General features: G+C 34.8%; 1 protein-coding gene across 3 annotated transcripts in view; it reads right to left on the bottom strand.

Annotated features, from left to right (window-relative positions):
• The window catches only part of Pcdh10 (protocadherin 10), a 59,321-nt gene that overhangs the window by 25,448 nt on the left and 14,322 nt on the right, over window positions 1-19,551 (bottom strand). For 2 of the 3 annotated variants that reach the window (XM_055625961.1, XM_055625963.1), the window contains exon 4: window positions 18,887-19,192. In XM_055625961.1, the coding sequence (XP_055481936.1) occupies window positions 18,887-19,192 (306 nt within the window). Of the gene's footprint in view, window positions 1-11,826; window positions 11,951-18,886; window positions 19,193-19,551 lie in introns of those variants that run through there. The other variant, XM_055625962.1, reaches the window with a different exon arrangement.

Raw genomic sequence — 19,551 nt, 5'->3', positions numbered from 1 at the left:
ACATTCGTTGCTACTTTGCCATAAAAGAAACAAAAATATTAAAAGAAAGAAAAGAAAAAGAAAAGGCCATGTGAGGCAGGCAGTGATGCTAAGATTCTTTACAGCAAAATATTTGAGACAATACCACTGGAACCCAAGTTTGATTCCTAATATGCATATGAAAAAGAAGAACACACCTGTAATCCCAATGAGCAGAAATAGGCAGACCTGAAGCTCATTGCTGAGCCAGCCTCACCAAACAGATAGAATCCATGTTCATTGAGAGATTTTCTCTCTAACAATAATAATAATAACACAGTGTAGAACCACAGAGGAAGAAACCTGATCTCAACATCAGTTGTAAACCATATATGCACACATCACATATATCTACAGAAACATACAGCACACACACAAACATACACACACAACTCTAGACTCTTAAAGATAATTACAATAGAATCCCAGATACTCAAAGAAAGCCAAGTTAATCGCCTCAACCAATTATCCAGTACTCATCACCAACTTCTCTAACTCTAATCCCCAGTTCCCAGTGCCCCTGATTTTGTTTACATTTACACTGTGGTCATCCTTCTTAATTGTTAGTGTATGCATGCAAATTATATGTTGGTGACATTGAAAAATAAGTGTATTTGGGAAACTGGCTTTTGGACATGAGGAAGCATGAGATTTCACGGGACAAAGCACTGTCTCAGAAGGGCCAGAGTAAATCTGTGAAACTGTGGATATTTGAAAGACTGAACTACAAGCAAAAAATGTTTGGAAGCAGAAATTGTGCAGTATTTACTTGTTTTTACTTGTTGGCTATTTTACATGGGATTCTACTATGATCATCTTATTCGATGGTTTTGGGGAAGATGCCCAGACAATTTTTTCAAAGAGTGAAACTTCTTCCTTTCAGAATACTTTTCCTGTTGAATCACAGCTTAAGTCTACAACCCTTGTGGGTGTGTGCTTGCTTAAAATGCAACTCTGGACATAGTCACAGGTATTATATCCTAAAACATTATAGAACACTGGGCAAAACAGTTTTATAGATTGATTAAAATACAACAAACTTGTGCATAAAAATCTATAGAGCATTGTGATAAAAGTGTATCTGTCTGGAAAAGCTAAGGTTCACAGGAAATGTGAGGTGTATCTTGCTTCAGGAGCAAGAAGTGGGCCTACCATTGTGGAATGGGGAGAATGTATACATGAAAGTTCTGTTCCCAGTAGTAGAGCATAAAGATTGAGCATACAGTATCTTGAGACAAATGGTGCACCAAGAGAGTGAAGAGCATGTCATGGCTTTACTATGAAAAGACTAAAAGTTGGTAATGTGAATGTAACTGTCTTCATAACATATCATCTCCTAAAACTGTTTAATGAGGAAATTAGAGTAAAACATATTAGAAAAAAATACTTGAATTAGAGAGAAAATTAGATAACTGCTCCTTGAGTCCAATGAGTTAGGCAGAAAACTCTAGGTTTGAAGAGTCTACTATTGTTGCAAAGGCCAGCGGAGAGCCCTCGGATTATACTTAACATGTTTGGAAATAATGTTCCTTCCATAACTCTGATTTTTTAAAAACGCAATTGAACATTCTGCATTGAAAGTGGATTCCCAGCTGTCTTGCGCCAGCTCTCCTGTAAGGGTAATTGTGGAAGGAGTGAGGGAGTGAAGGGAGATTCTCAGGAAGAAATTTTGCCCTGCTATCTCAGTATCTCAAGCTTCAGGTCATGTCAGCTGCAACAAATATAGGAACCCCCCAAAGACAACTGAGTATGTTTTCCTTACAAATTTTAGCTTAGGAGAAAATAAGGCAGATAATAATCACAGACTAATATTAAATTCACTTTATAACTGAAACCAAATCTTTTTTTTCTCATAAAATATTGCTTCTAGGCTTATTATTTTAAAAAGAGACATAAGTATATCTTGGTCTGTGAGGCCTGAGTCCGAAATTCACAAGATTCTTTGAGTTAGAAGAACTATTGTGACGATCGCATTTCATGTAACTGGGCTAAGAGTCTAAGTCAGTAATCTTGATCGAATATCTCCTATGTAACAGTAACCGCAAATCGCAGTCTACTTGTCTTTTTCTGAATTGTCTTTCCTCATATTTTCTTTCCACTCCCAAAATGCTTAACATAAAAAAATAAATAAATAAATAAAACAACCCCCTACCCTTAACACACAGAACAAAAGCAACAGCCACAAACACAAAGCCCTCAGGTATGACTGACCTTTTTAATAATTAACTTTTCTTATGGTGCCCCTAACGCAATAAGTCTCCTTCCTTCAGTCTGTTGCCCTTGTTGCTGTCTTCCTTCCTCTTCCCTCCCTGTCTTGTTTCCTTTATTCCACCATTCCTTCCTCTTTTCTTTTCTGCCTCCCTCTTTGATGGTGCTGGGGCTTAAATCCATCCTTTAGGTATGGTAGTCCAGCAACCTACCATTCCCACACCCTTCTTCTCTGTTATCAGTTTTCTAATCAAAATTGACCTCATCAGTATGTTATTTGTAATTGATATTTATCATGATACAGTCATCTCAGCCATCTTGTATCAGGACCAGAGAAATTACTTTGGTAACTGCTCTACAGTTGCTGCATTTATCCAGTCTTCATTTTTTCATTAGAACATTCTTCATGTTCAGTTTTCACGGGAACTATTGTTTTTCAATATTTAAGAGCTACAACATAGAGCAACCATTAGTCAGTCTCCCAGTAGCAAAACAAAGCACATGACCTACATTCGACTTCTGAACTGTGTCATTTCATGTCTAAGATTCAAATGTGGGGCTGGAGAGATGGCTCAGAGGTTAAGAACACTCGCTGTTCTTCCAAAGATCCTGAGTTCAATTCCTAGCAACCACATGGTGGCTCATAACCATCTATAATAACATCTGGTGTGCAGGCAGAATGTTGCATAAGTAATAAATACATCTTTAAAAAAAAGAATCAAATGTGAATTGCAGACATTCAGATTGAAGCGGAGGGATCGCATATATAAAGCTAGGTTCTCCAACAGCCTCAAGGAAGGTAACTGACAAGCTACTACAGAAAATAATCCTTATTTAATAATTTCCAATGTGATGACAGTAAGAATGTCTACATTGGATAAGGTTTATATGTATTTATAATTGATAAATGCATAAAAGAATAGTACAGTCATAATAGACTCTCAATCGTTGTTACGTCTTTCTGCTGGTATTATTTAAAACATCTAAATAAATATTTAAATATTTAAATTAAATAAATATTTAATTTATTCAAAATATATAACATTCTGTAACTTAGCTAAACAAACGTGAACTGTGCCTCTAGATTTAGATTATAGATTTAGCATTCTACGATTTTCACTTCAAAATATATGAGACTAGCTCTCCAAATTTACACCTTTGCTCACACAAATTCCAAAATCTAGAGCATCTTTGGTTTCCATCATGAAACACCCATGAACAACACTCAGTCACTGGAGTACATTACATTTCCCTTGACTGTGTTATATGGAATCATTCCCAAAAAAATAACAGATACATTTTATTTCAATACCATAACCATCTTTTCTTTTGTTATATGATGATAATATTTAAAAAATAGAATCAGGAAAAAACATGATTTTGGTGAAGAGAATAAAAATGCTTAAATGTATTCACTACAGCAATAATAATCACAAGATAATTAAATGCAAAAAATGTAAATATGTCTTAACATTTTTCACTTCTTTCATTGAAAACTGTATTATTAAATACAGAAGGTGGGGTCACTATAAAACATTATAATTTCTTTATGAAAATCAGAAATTAATTAACATAGATATAAGAATAGTATGATTCTTGAGAAGAAATTGGGCACTGGATCTTAGTACTTAGGTCCTTTGTTACTGAGAAGACGTAATGATATTTATATAGAGAGAGATTGCTAGATAAACAGAGAAGAAATAGGTAGATTGAGTAGAGGAAGAGAGAGAGAAAGAGATGAATATTTCTCCTGGAAATTTGAATTATTTGGGAAATAAGTCCACATGCTTCTGTAAAACTGAGTTAGAAGACAGAAAACATACAGAATCATAAAATAATGAGAATATTCACAGACTGAATTAAAAGTCCATTACAGAAAGTAAACTCTTCACAGTTTGTTGCAGGTATTTTAAACGGGCTTTCATCATCATTTGATGATTCTGTCTGACTTAGAGAGACTATAGTACAAATCACAGATACCAGGCTGACTGAGAGAATCAGGCGCATCAGTTAATTTAGTGAAGGAATAGGTTGACAAAAACCCTTGTCTACTTAGTCCTGGCCTAAGCAGATACAGACATCTCTCCTACATCTCATTCAAATGTGTGAATTTCCATTCTAAGAGCCATTTGTGTTCCCTGAGTATCTGTATCTCTCACATGAAAGGTACCAGTGATATTCGGTGTAACAATATCCTCTCTACAGCCACATCTTTACTAATGATCAACCACAATTGTTGATAAAGGAGAGATCATTGCATTAGACATTGCTTTGTTTAATTCTTTCATTTCCTTTTATTTTTTTTTGGCCAAAAAATATATAAATCGTTTCTTTTCTACAATCATTAAAACTAACATGTTACACCATATACTAAATCAAAACGCTTGTTTTCAAATGATTGTGTCCCTGTTTGTTTTACATAATCAAGCATCTTCCTTCATTATAAATACCCAAGTTGAGTAAAACAAAAAGACAATGAAATTTGAAAAGTTGTAATCCTGGCCTGTAACTAATATTTTCATAACGTGAATGAAGCTTAATCTTTGCTGCATATTAGATATTTGATTCTGTAATATCTTAATGGATAAAGAGGAAAAGTAGGAATACTGTACTTTTAACACATGTGCTCTGTGAAAGAACACATTAACTGCAGATGCAAAATAGTGATTTATTGTGAAAAGAACACTTGGTGTCTGATTTTTCTCTCCGAGTGAAAGAAGGCATAATTACTTCTATTTAAGCTCGGAATTTTAATTTTGTCCATACTTAGGCTGATGTCATTGTTCCTATTTTAACTGAATATCTATGGTTGCCTTCAACACTTAATGAGTGCTTCCTTTGGACCAGGCACTCTGCTTTAAATATGCTAAATAATTTCATCTCCACAAGGAGCTCCTGAGAATCTGTGTTATAGCTCAGAAAGAGTTACAGGGAAACTGAAGACATTTTGGAAATCACATGGTTCCTTTCTGGGCCAACCTCAGTTTGTCTGTCCCCATAACCTGAAATCTTCACCTCAGTATGACACCTTGGACATGAGGGAATGAATCAAGACCACCCTTGAGAAACCATCCTAAGCTGTGAGAACAGATAAAATAATTGTTAATTCTGTGAGAAGAATATGAAAAAAACACACATCCCGATACAGTGGTCCAAGTTAAAATAAAATCAAAATGGGTAAAACTAATAAAAGCTGGTCAGCACCCTACTTGGCAAGTGGCAAGATTAGATAGTATTTTTGCAGGGAGTTTTGTTTTATTAAATTTTTGTTTTTTATATTAATTACAGGTTATTTACTTTGTATCCTAGCTGTAGCCCCCTCCTTAATTCCCTCTCAATCTCACCCTCCTTCCCTCATCCGCCCCTCTCTAAGTCCACTGATAGGGAAGGTCCTCCTCCCCTTCTATCTGACCCTCACTTATCAGGGCTCATGAGGACTGGCTGCAATGTCCTCCTCTGTGGCCTAGCAAGGCTGCTCCTCCCTCGTGGGGGGAGGAGGTAAAAAAGATGAGATCTAGAACAGATCGACTCGGGGAGTTTTATAAGCACACTGGCAGACAGCTTGAGGCACCGGCGGCTCTGAGGTTCATTTTTAATAGGAAGGCTGGGTGCTTCTGTGAGGACCGCCAGGAACAAGTGTGAGGACTATACCGTGCTTACTGTCTAGGGTGGCTGAAGCAGGGACATGGACCTGACATTCTGGGTAGGAAAAGCTCATCCATGAGGAATGGGAATGAGGTCAGCTATGCAAGATCATCAGCCGTTAAACACACTTGCGTCCTCTTACGATTTCAGTTAGACTTTTGATACAATTTTGAATTTTGCGGGGAGTGCCAGAAACCTTATGGAAAAAGAGGGTGAAAGAAAGACCTGAAGGGGACAGGAATTCCACAAGGAGACCAACAGAGCCAAGAAACCTGTGCCCAGGGGAGCCTGCAGAGACTGATACTTCAACCAAAGATCATGTGTGGAGAGGACCTAGACTCCCTGCTCAGAGGAAACTACAGGTTGCTCATTATCCAAGTGGGTTCCCTAGTAAACGGGAGGAGGGGCTGCCTGTGACATGAACTCAGTGTCTGGCTCCTTGATCACCTCCCCCTGAAGGGTGCAGCCTTGCCAGGCTATAGAGGAAGATGATGCAGCCACCCTTGATGAGCCCTTATAGGCTAGGGTCAGGTCGAAAGGGAGGAGGTCCTCCCTTATCAGGGGACTAGGGAAAGGGCATAAGGGGAGAAGGGGGAAGAAGGGTGGGACTCAGAGGAGACGAGGGAGGGGACTGCAGCAGGGATACAAAGGGAATAAATTGTAATAAATAAATAAATATCTTTTAAAATGTATTATGCTATTAGCAATAATTTGCAAAGAGTAGGTTAAAGAACTGGTCAGCTGGCTTGTTCTCTCTCTTCCACCTCTCCATCTCCCTTTACCTTTCTCCATCTTCTTTTCCATCTTTTCCTGTCTCTTATTTTTTTTTAATTTTACTCTATCATGAGGCTCTCTAATTATAAATATAATTATAATAATTAATAGCAAATAAATAATAGTTCTGCTGATAGTCTTTTGAAATTAGAAAAGAAGTGAAATGTCTTCACATTGTGTGAAAAGTGATTTAAACTTAAGGACAAAGGAATCTAATCTGCATTTTAATTTAAATAGAGCATCATATTTCATATTAGATACTTTCAGCACTCATTATCAAATTAATTTTCTATATCACTACATTTGATTCCAAAATTACTGTAACCTGAATTTCACTAGCTTTACCCTATAGCCTGGACTGTTGAGTACTGACCCTTTGTAAGCCCTTGATAGTTTTGTCTTTCAAATAATACTTCTAAGGAACATGATTGATTCAAGTTCCTGAATTACTGGGTTAAAGCAACAATTTAATTTATTCTTGAAATTCAAACTCCAAATATAATGATGACATATGGCATTATAGTATACTCACCTTCCACGTAGTGAGGAAAGCATGGTCACTAGAAGGTTTAAAGTTAGCACATGTGTGACTTGACCAAGAAAATTAAACAAAATGTTTTATTTGCATTTAATTATGGTCTATTTCACACACTATGAAAGCAGATACCCTTTTTGTAAATGCGATAGAGGATAACACGGCATCAACTGTGGAAAATTCTCATGTTAAAAAAATAAAATAAATGCGTGCAGGTACTGGTGGTGCCCACCTTGAGTCCCAGCACTTGGGAGGCAGAGGTAGTGAGATACCTGAATTGAAGGCCAGCACCGTCTACAGAGTGAGTGCCATGACAGCAGAGCTACACAAAGAAACCCTGTCTCATAAAACCAAAATAACAAAAACAACAAGAATAAATTAACTCAATAGTGAGAATATCCCCCAATCAGATATTTTAAATTTCTACATCACTTGATAGCAATTTATCTACTAAGATATGACATCATTAAGGGGTCTGAATCATCATCTTAACATATGCAATCTCTATTTCATACATACATATAATAGTTGATACATGTAGACTTGTTTGAATTCTAGCCAACTCCCTAAAGCTTTTCTTTAAATTACAATGCTTTTTTTTTTTCTAAACATGTGACTATTGATTTATAAATCATCATGTGAGGGAGAAGACAGGCCTCAAGAAACTCAAATTTTTCTTTTTTAAAATTCTAAAGAAAGAAATCTAAGTCAACCACCGAGATACAAAAAGGGAGAGAAATACCATAAGGTTTTCTCAAAGCTTCTCCTCTGGACAGCTGAACCTTTTTGCTTCCTTTCTGGACTCCTCTAGGCAATAGCATTTTATGTGGAAAAAAGAACCATCAAGGACCTAGAAAGTGGGAAACTGTCAAGTCCCAGATGGCATCTGCATATGTCTGTAGTTTGTAAAGCTTCGGGTGTGAACTGCTTCTCCCTCTCTCATGAACGAACACTGGTGTTCAAGCCAGAGTATTTCCTACAGAAGTTTACTTTAGCTTCGGGAGGGTGAATGCGTTCTTTTCTTCTCTGTCTTCCCTCTCTAGCATGTGTTTAAATACTTAAGATCTAAAACTTTATTTCTCTTCTTTGCTTCTCAATCTGCCATTTGCTAATTTTTTAAAAATCGTCTTCAGATGTGATGATTTTCATCATGTTCATCACTCAATTAGGAGTTTCCTTTAAACATTATCAAAAATTGTGATAATTCTTTAATGGGGTGTCAAAGATATGTAAAGTTCTAGCATCTTGATTCTACTTCTCTTTTATTATAATTTAAGTTGACATATTTAATTCTGTTCCCATAAAATCTACTAAATCATCAGCATATTATGTTTTCATCAATAAAATGATACAAAGATGAGAGCCAAGCATTTCTGATAGATTAAACTTACAGAGAGCTGCAATATACAATAGATATGCAATACAATATGCAATAGATATTTAAAAATGCATCTTCACTAAATTATTCTCTTCTATATACATTAACAGATAATAAGGCTTACTCATGAATATTCCGATATTATCAAAACAATGACTTGCTAATAAATTTTAGTAAAATTTCAGTTTTTATTTCATTTTTTCAATAATAGAAATTTTAGAATACAAATAAAATAATTACTAGCTAGAGACTGAAACAGTTCTAAACATGGGGTTGTAGTGACTTGGACAGGACTTGGGATACTTCTAATATTTTGGAACCTCAACATACTACAGAGAGATGTTTGGAGCACTGATTACATAAGGGGTCCTCATTATGAAAAAAATTCTTAAGGTATGTATTTATGAATTTCAGTTGTTTGTATATGTGATACTTTGATTAAAATAATAAACTGTTTCCTATCTTTAAAGCATATTTAATCAAAAATTAAGAAAATTTCTTGTAAATGTAAATAATGTTTCTAGAAAATCAATAATAATGGAAAAATATTTTAAAGAATAGAATATATTAAAACATTTATAAATGTGTTGTTACAGAATTAGGTAGTATCTAATTTTCAGTACACACATATATTGATTAGTCTTGTGTTCGTCAATTTTGAAGGAAATAAATTCAGCCAAGACTTGATAGAAAACAGAATATTTTGTTTTGAATAATTTCTCTACACTTTCATATGACTAAACACGTAAAATATAACTTAATAAGAGCCAATGACTGTTGCGTAATATCACATTTTATGACCACTTTTTTTTACTGGAAAGACTAAAACAAATCAATAACTAATAGATAAATACTTATGTTTATCTTGAGCATAATCATTTAATCTATAATTCATAATATGTATAAATTTATGTGTAATAAATCTCAAATATGTATCATTAGTTTTACATTCATTTCAGATCATCTTATTGTTTTCCACACAAATTTTCTAGGCTTAAAATGCACAGCAGTTGACAGACTGTCACAGTGACCCCCCTATTTACAGACTGTCTCCAGCAACCTTTCCTGTGAAACCCTTTTAGCTTAAAAAGTCAATCACGTCTACACTATCGAGACGTCTTTGTTATATCTACTTAATTTACTAATGTCACAGTTGACTTGTGACTTTCGAACTGTTGTACTTCAAAAAGCAACCCAGGTGAATCTTTGATTAGAGATGAGAAAAGAATCACAGCGCTCTGAGCATTTCCTTATCCACCGAGGCTTAAAATTTAAAATAGAAAACACGTCTATAATTGACTTTACTCATTATATATTACTTCTATACATACATGTTTATGCCCACACTGAACTATAACACTTACTTGAATACCATGACAAAATATTTATAAAGGTTCTTGTAGAAGGAAGGCTTTACTGAGTCTCTGAGTTAGAGGCTAACTTGAGTTATACTTAAAGGCCCTATGTAAAAGCAAGCAAACATTTTTGTAGATTCCATTACAGCCCAAAGGCCTGGTGACATATGTCTTTCAATGGTTGAGGTTACTGAGGTGGGAGGACCATGAGTTAGACACCAGCTTAAGCTACAAAGGAATACCTTGTCTCTTATTTTGTAGAATAAAGTAGTATCGAACTTTCATCCCCAATACAGCCATTGACATATACATGAAACTTAAAATAGTTACTGATAAACTGAAGTCAACTTTCTGGTGTGTAGAAAACATGTAACGTTTAAGTACTCAACACAAGTGGTATGAAAATTTATGTGCTATTTGGGCAAATATCAACATTAAAAGAGAAAAAAGGTACATTAACCACATTATTTTTTTTCTGGCAGTGAAAACTGACATCCTTGTTGCAACACATAACACTGAAAATAGAAATGCAGTTTGCCTACATTGTCATAGTTAATTTCCTGTTATTCTTGAGCATTATGAACTGCGGCTTAAAAAGAAAAAAAAAAGACTGAACTTAAATAGCAGACTAAAACTGATTCCTTCGCTTATAAGTTCCTTGACAAGTAATGTGTCCTGTTAGGGGCTGCAGATGAGAGAGGATTTGATCAAATGTATTTCTCTGTCATGCATGACTCCAGTCAGTTCTGTCTGATAACTGACGGAAGCAATTTACAGTAAAATCTAATAGATTGCAATACTCCTATGTGAGTGTGCAATGTGGGCGTACAACGCTTCCATGTGAGAGTGTAGATGTCGATGCGTGCATGTAACTTAATCACAAAGATAGAACAAAGACGTGTATTCACGTTCACTTGTTAAAGTCAATGACTTCAAGCTATAATTGATCATTTTGAGTGGTACTCCTTTGTAGACACAGAAACTTTGTCAAAAGTGCAGCCAGGAATGTTTCTTCACATAGTTTGAAAGTGTATCTCTGAAATAAAGCATACAGGTAAGTGCATTGCTGTGTAACATGTGATGTATATATGTATGTTTTGTAATGGGTCCAACTCTAGAATCAGCAATAAAACCCCACTTTTAACTATAATCCTTCTTACTCGGAAGTTTTTCCATCCATGCCTTAGGAATATAATGACATTCTTGGAGTCAATGCTTTCAAACTTCTACATTCTCTCCACTTGAACGGACCTAGACTGTTCTTTACAGTGACTAGGGAGTCTTAGGGAGTCTCAGACTTCAAGTGCTTCTTATTCTCTGTGTAGCTTCAACATGATTCATACCAGGCTGACTTTAGTTTTTATTCACCAGCATTTGTGCATGTATTTATCTATATGACTATTTCTATTACACTAGAGACTGCACCTGTCATGTAGTTTTGCAAATTTTAGGCAACTATTCTGTCACTGAGAGCTATGCCTCATCGTCTTTTAATTTCTGATTCAAGACACTGTCTTTCTAAGTCAGCCAGGCTGGGTGTGAACTACCTCTACAGTCCAGGCTGGCACTGAATGGCCTGCCTCGGAATAGTGAGTAGTAAATTATAGGCCAAGCCTAGTTTTTAAAAATTATTTACTCGTAAGCAATCAATATAACAGTCTTACACCATTTCAAGCTACATTATCTAAATTACTTTAACTCCACACAAAAGAAGGAGTTTAAAAGACACACTCAGCCAAGAAGAGAGTCTAGGACACTGAGTATTGAATATTGTTTAATGATATTTATAGGCAAATCAATTTGCATATTCCAGGATTATCTACAAGGTATTTATAGCTTAAAGTATTCATATGTTGATTCAGAAATCCTCAGTATGTTGAAGCAGGAAAAATAATTCCATATGTAGACGTTTCTTTTCATTGAATAATTTTACTTATGTTTTAATTGATAATCTTCTTTTGTTATACTCTTATAATGGAAAAATGCTTAAATAGTTTTACTTCCAGTGTGCAAAACAAGAAAGAGGGTGGAAATGATCTGTAATATAAAATGAGGCATACAAAAATGTTAATATACTAAAATTGAAAGTGTGCAAGATATAAATTTCCCTTGGTTACACAAAGTCTCACAGCAAGTGAAATATTATGTAAAAGAATAGCTAACTTTATCTGTTCCCTTCTCTTTATATTCTTAAATGACAACATTTTAACAAACCATGTACATATGCTCAAAAACATAATTATAAATGGCTTGAATGAACAGCCTTCATACAGAAGTTAAATAAAGAAATGGACTAGATCTAGAAGTATGTGTGTGCTGATTAGCTTTGTGGAAAAATGAAAGGTGGAGGATAACATGTGAAGTACTCATAAACGAGACGGTGGAGAGAATTTTCACAAACAAGGTAAGAAATGGGAGTCATTAAAATCCTAAGAGTAAAGAGCTATGAATCACTTTTGCGTAGCCTTTGGCTGTAACATTTTAAAAGAACAAATCAAAATAAATTAAAACTCAGAAAATATTAAAAGCTAAATTGTAATTTAAATACTATGATTAAGTGTACTTCAATATCTAGAATAAGTTTAAATTCTAATGCCCTGTAAAATCCCTACATATACCATATAGATAAGGGATTAAACTAATTTAAAATTTTAAGCTATAAAAGCAAATTTTTCATTTAGAAGAGCAGAAATTGTGTTTATGCCCAGATATGTGAATGAATGAATGAAGATAGCATTATATGAAATTCACATCCTTATAAAATATCCATTCTTTACTGTTCGTAAGTATTTTAACATAATAATAGTCATTGCTTCATAGCAGTTATAGATATGCCAAATAGTAACTGTATCAGGAAAAAAATTATAGGACAGAAGCAAATTTTAGCAACATATGAAACTTACTGGTATGTTTGTTCTCAGAACTGATGGTTGGGGTAAACCGTTCATAAGATCATAAGATTTTCAAAATAAGGTTGATTGAACTTAAAGGGATATTTAAAATACTTAAATATTTCAGAGTTATAAAGAAGGTACGTACGTTGACTGGAGCAGCTATAAGAGATTTTTTTTTTTTTTTTTTTTTTTTTTTTTTTTTTTTTTAGCAAAGGGACCAGAGCTTTCATGGGAGGATACTACTTTGATATTATCCAAACGTAACAATGTGTGATGACATGAGGTTGGCCGTGGAGAAGCATGATGCCTAAGTAAGAAGGCACCAGCAGTGACAGATGTGCAAATATTAAATAAAACACGGTGCTTCACAGCTGCCTCTCAAAAGAGTTTCCATAACTTTCAGTCCTCTTAGTTACGATACACCAGAAGCGAGAAACTAAAGAACAGAGTAATGGCCAGTTATCTCATGTCCCAAGAGTTACAGGGAGGCCCCAGGGCAGGTGTCTTCAGTGAAGAAGTGCATTAATGATGGGAACTGGGAATAGATTAATGCTTTCGACAGAGGCAGAATATATCAGGATTCAGTGAACATCAAAATCTAATAGAAGACACAGAGAGCTATCGAAAAAAATGCATCTGAGTATGTGCTGTAATTTGTCTCCTATTAAGATGATTAAGGTGTTTGTTTACAGGAGATTTCTTCATAGTCCTTGAGTCAAGGAAGTTAGTAGAAAAAGGGCACTAGTAGTGTGAGTGGACAACCTGGGATTTTTCAAAACAGGATAGATTGAAAATTTAAGTAAATTGTGCTCATTAATCTGGGTGTGAGGAAGGAAAAACAAGAGATGAATAACAACACTCTCAGAAATATCTGACTAATAAGTAACACCACTTGAAGGAAAGGCAAACTTACAAAGACGTATTTGAAAAGAAAAGAAAAAAAAACATAAAAAGCTTTAATTCATTTACTGATAGTTGTAACTATATGACAAAATTCTTTTCAAAAGACTTTAATAAAATAGTTAATTTCTAAATTTAACATTGGATGCACTGTTATACTTATGGCATTAAAGGAACAGAGATAACCCAAAGACAATTCCACATGGTGAAAAGGGAGATAAAAATATGCTAGTAACAAGTATCAGTAAGAAAAGTCATCTTATTTTGAATCTCTGTATATGCTGTCAATACACTATTGAGTTCAGCAAATTATGAAAACTCACAGAAGGCACACTGAGATAATGAAGACATTGAGAAAGATGTTACTAAACAAAGCATGTTCCTCACTTCCCATCAGCTCAAGGCTTGAAGTGTTCAGAAAGAGTTGCCAAAAAGATCTTTTAACCAAAATTGGATTTACTAAGAAAAGACCTAGGTAAACTGTCACAAAAATCCACATACAGTGTTTTAAAAGTTTTGATATCTTTTTGTTGTGGTCTAAATGAACTCCAAAATTTTAAAAGCACTCATAAACTGATAAAAAGATTTTTTATTTTATTTTATTTGTTTTTTTTTTTCCTATGCAGGCATTACTTTAGATACTAATAATGTGAAGGGTCAACGGACTACACAATGTTTCAGTAAGTGGATCCCTCTAAACAAGTTGTTCTCAACCTGTGGGTCACGACCCCCTTGGGGTCAAAGGACCCTTTCATAGGCATTGCCTAAAATCGGCAGAAAACACAGATATGTACATTATGATTCTTAACAGTAGAAAAGTTACAGTTATGAAGTAGCAACAAAAATAATTTTATGTATGGGGGTCATCACAACATGAGGAAGTGTATCAAAGGGTAGTAGCATTAGGAAAGTTAAGAACCACTGATCTAAACTGCTGAGTCTAGAAAACTCCATAGGTTTAAGAATTTTTTGAGACAATTACATCAGTGAAGTTTAATTACTTCATGCAATATGTTGAGCATATCAAAAATCTATATCAAAAATATAGAAGGAAATGAAGGAAAGAGTACATAAATAAACGTATCTTAAACAATAAAATTATCAGAAAAATTTCCTGCTGTATTCCTATGCATTTATTACTGACTTGCTTCTGCTGTCTCATTTGGACCGCATTGATTTACTGACAATACTTTTAAAAGAAAATGTAACACTAAAATAAATGTAGGAGTCATTCCAAATATATCCTAACATTGTTTTAACTTTTCTGTTTTTTTTTTCAATTACATAAGTAACGTATTTTTTTTATCAACTGCATTCCTCAAGCTAATTTGTTAAGTGTGTATGTGTGGGAGTGTGTATGTAGGCACACACACACTTTTGCATGTTTGTATATATTTGTGAGGTGCGTATGTAGGCTCATGTGCAGGACAGGGTAGGCTGACATTGTGTCTTTGTCATTCACTCATATACATTTTTTTTACATTTATTCCCCATTTTACTTGACTTTACTGTTTATTTACTTTTCTGAAACAGGCTCTCTCACTGAACCTGAAATTCAGCAGTTCACCTAGATTAGCTGGTCAGCAAGCTCAGAGACAAACTTGTCTCAGCCTCCCGTTGTCAGGCTCACTTCCATGCCTGCATTCCATTTGGTTCTGAGAACCTGTGCTCAGGCTGTCCTGCTTGCAGCGGAAGCACTTTACCCACCACTTTCTCTTCTCTGTGGTTAAGTTATTTCTGTTTCTCCTTTTCTGAGACTGGCCAGATTGTTTCACGTAACACACTGTGTCATTTGAAGGATGAATGTGCTTTAAATAAAACGTCTATAATTAAAAACAGATCTTAAGAGTCTTTATGATAAAAGTTCAGTGTCATTGCAAATCTCCATAGAATGTCTTAGCTCCTTTTAAATTGTTTTTTTTTTTTTTTTTTTTTTAGGTTGGTGAAAGCAATTGTTAATTTTATTTAAAGGTTAAATCTGTGTTTTAGGGTTTTTATTTCCCAAATGAAATGCAAGGTGAAGCTAAAGTACAGTGAAAAGTTTCAAGTAAATCGAGGTAAGACATCTGTTTTCACATTTGCTACAGGTATAAAAGCTGGAGCTCTGTAATGTAAGTAGGAAGACACAGGGCAAGCAGTGTTTGGGACTAAGGAGGCATCAGTAGATGGGATCAACTTGATGCCAGTTGTTTTAAGTTCCATTTGAGTAAACAGATCATGCAGAACTCTGTGCATGCTTTTCTATGAGTTAAGAAAGAACACATGACTTTTGCAGATGGCCACTTCCAAGTGAACTTAATTTTCACTGTATGTAAGCACAATGTATCTATTTTTTTTTCCTTCAAAAGTTAGTATAGGGTTTTAAAAATCTAAAACTATCAGATATATACTATTCAGAAGTTATTGGCATTCACAGTGATCTAATTTGTATTTTTATCCATGTTGCCTTTTTTTCTCATCCTTATTAGATAAGTTACAGTAGTTACCTCACTAGACATTTTTGGAAACATTAAAAAAATTACTAAATAGATAGCTACTTTCCTGAACATCAAATGTACATTCTACTCATTATAAAACTAAATGCATAGTTAACAAAAGTAAAAGAGCAACCTCAATAATTATCTAAACATTCTGATTACAAGCAAGTAATTAGTGTCAAGTTTTAGCTTTTTTAATCACATAAGGAATGTGTTTTTTTTTTAATTTAGAAGATGAGAATGTTTCCATTTTTGATGATAAATGACACAATATGAAAACATCTCACCATATGACAGGGGATGGTCAGGAACAGCTTGGTGTGTAGCATATACTATTAAATTAAAGACACAGTTGGCTATGTCTACTAAACCAGGATCAAGATGTAATTTTAAGAATAAGTGTCTGAATCTAACATATCATAAATCACTGAAATATTACTTTTATAAAGGAGAAATTTAGACATGATTAAAATTCAGGATGAATTAAGTACATTATAAACACACTTTTTTATGTATATTTATTCTCTATTTGGGCCACACTTCAGTATGAACACTGAGAATTTAGGACAGTAATAGTCGGCTAAAATGGATAGTGAAAAATATAGACCACTATTAGAGACTAATTTGATGCAACAGACATGTTCAAATGTGCAAACAAATCTACATTTACCTGGCAAAATAATAGATGTATTATTTGATTATGTTAATACACATTATAATGAAATCAGTGGTCCCTGAATTCAGGCTTCCGAATGCAAATAATAGATTTTTATTAAATAGAAAATTTTGCACCAAAATTGAGGCAGTGTTGTTATTTACTAATAAATATGATTACTGTGATCATTATTAAAACACACACTAGTCAGTTAAGAAAAAAACCTTCTTAGATGCAACAAATTCCAATTTTACCTATAAGTGTAATTTGCCAAATAGTGTACTCGCTAATATTATAAAAGTGGAGTTGCTTTCCCATTATCTCTGGAGTGTATTTAACTGACAAAATTTCCTTAAAGGAAATATTACTATTCATTTAAAAGTATAAATTTTGATTTCTTAGAATCATATGTCCCTTTATTTTCCCTCTTTAAAATCCTTAAAATAATTAATAAAGGTTTTCTACAAAACATATTCTTAGATGTACATAAAACAATGTGAGAAGATTGTTATTGTTATTATTTTGGAAAACATTTTTATTTTTAAGAAAAAATAATGTTTCAAGTCTATAATTCAATTTGAAAAGAAATCCATCATGATCCTCCTTTGTAAATTTGATTTTTGCTTTCTTTGAATAAACTAGAATGTGTGAATGTGTTTAACTTTGGATCTTAGACTCTCAATAATTTATGTACTTATGCTCTTTGTATAGCATAAATAAAACAAAAGCTATTCAAATATCAGTGATTCATGAAAGGCATAATTAACAGACCCTGAAATATTAAAGTAATGTATCCCATGGAGTCAGTGGTGTTCCTATGTAGCTTGAGAATCCAAACACAATCTTTCATAAAACACAATGTGTGTACTATTGTCCTCATTGTAAATATGATGAGAATCTCAGCGGAAGGCTAGCCTGTTTTTATTGTCCGATATTAGAAGCCGTGGCCTCACGAGTTTATTATGTGGTTTTTACCTCGTCTTTAGGGCTAACTGTGTATGTGTGTGTATGTGTGTTCATGTGTGTAGGTGTTAAGTTTGTTTTTTCCTTCAGGTGTTTTTAGTCCTTCCTATTTTACTAGCCCCAGTTGGATTGATACATCTCCAATCTTTCTCATTCATTGTTTCTAGCTTTTGTTCCAATGAACATTTTTTCCTGATACTAGAAGATGAAAGAATATATCAAATGCAATAGGTTTTTCAAGACTAGGTAAATTTTAATTTTTGACTTAACCAAGATTGAATTATAAATAGTATTTATCCATTAAATAAAAGGAAATGATGTCATGGCACAGATATTAAATGGAATAATTTCATTACCAAGATCCTCAACAGAAATCTATCATAGAACCTCCAAGGATTTGTATTGGTCATAATGACTGTATAAGATTATCCACTTTGAAAATACAGTGTTAGTATTGAACTAAGGGCCACATTATCTATAGTCTATTGGTAGCTACAAGGTCGTTGCTGCTTCTGCTACACAGTCCCTCCAGCTTTGATTATGGACTTGAGTCCTCACCAGCAATATATATTAGTATATCTGTAGTGAAAACTCAACGTGAGGTCTACACTACTTTCTAAATCATTAAGGAACATAAGACTAGGGAGGGAGACAAAGTTCAGAGGTACAGTGCTTGCCTGACATGCACAAGTCCCTCAGCTCAAGCCACACAATCCCTCGCGTTCCCAAAAGCGCTACCCCGCTGATAAATTCAAGACGCTGGTCCCTCTGCCTTTGATTAGCATTTTAAAGAAATCAAATGAGCAAAGCTTCCACACTGGAGAAATAAAGAACAACTGAAAGTATTTTTCCTCTAAAGCCAAGCATGTGTTTTTACTGTTAAAAGAACCCCAACTAAAAAAAAAAAAAAAGAACCCCAACAATAGAGCCCATCTTCACCAACTGTTCAGTTTTCCATCCTTGATTACTGCCTAAACCTAATGTTCATCAAAGTTTCTAAGAACTCAAACATGTTTCAGCAATAAGAATGTGGAACTTCACTTCAGGGGAAATACTTTGATGTAGGCTTTTGTGTGATACTTACTCAAATATGGTGGTTTGTAAGGCGCTCGTGTATTAGACAGCAGTCCGTCCAGCTCCTTCCTCTCCAGGGTGCCATGCAGGGCCTTCTCTTTGCCGAAAGTGGAGAAGGACCTCTCTGCCCCAGGCTGCGCTTCTGGAGGCTCAAAGACCTCGGTGTCTGGAACAGAGTCCATGCCAGGGACATGCAGGTTGCTGCGGTAATCAGCAGCCTGCCGTCCATCCGAAGGGACAAAAGAAGGCATCCAGCATCGGTCGGAGTGGCCCAGTGCTTTACATTCCTCCGTGCAGTTGGAGAAGAGATCCATACCTGAAAGAAGGGAAATCGTAGAAAGGAAAACAGAAAGGACAAGGAACTCCAGATGCGGTGAACCTGGTCAGATGCACAGTGTGTGTATGTGTGTGTGTGTGGGGGGGGGGTAGGAGGGCCGGAGGGTTACAGGTAATGTAGTGATCAGTGAAGACATTTCACCAAGTACGTTTTCCTTACTCTAATGGAAACCACAAAACTCTTAATATTTCCCCTGTGATTTAAAACAGGATAAAGGTTCTGAGAGTGTAAAAGATGAGAATCTGTGGCAAAGCCTCAGAGACAGTTCCAAAATTCAGAATACTGGTGGAAAAGGCAAAGCTGGCTATCAGCTTCTTTTTCTCCCCTTAAGTCGTTGT

Source organism: Psammomys obesus, unplaced genomic scaffold (assembly GCF_907164565.1).
Source record: "Psammomys obesus unplaced genomic scaffold, mPsaObe1.curated_primary_1811, whole genome shotgun sequence".
Lineage (NCBI taxonomy): Eukaryota > Metazoa > Chordata > Mammalia > Rodentia > Muridae > Psammomys > Psammomys obesus.
Note: the sequence above shows the minus strand (reverse complement) of the source record. Positions and strands in the feature narration are given on the sequence as shown.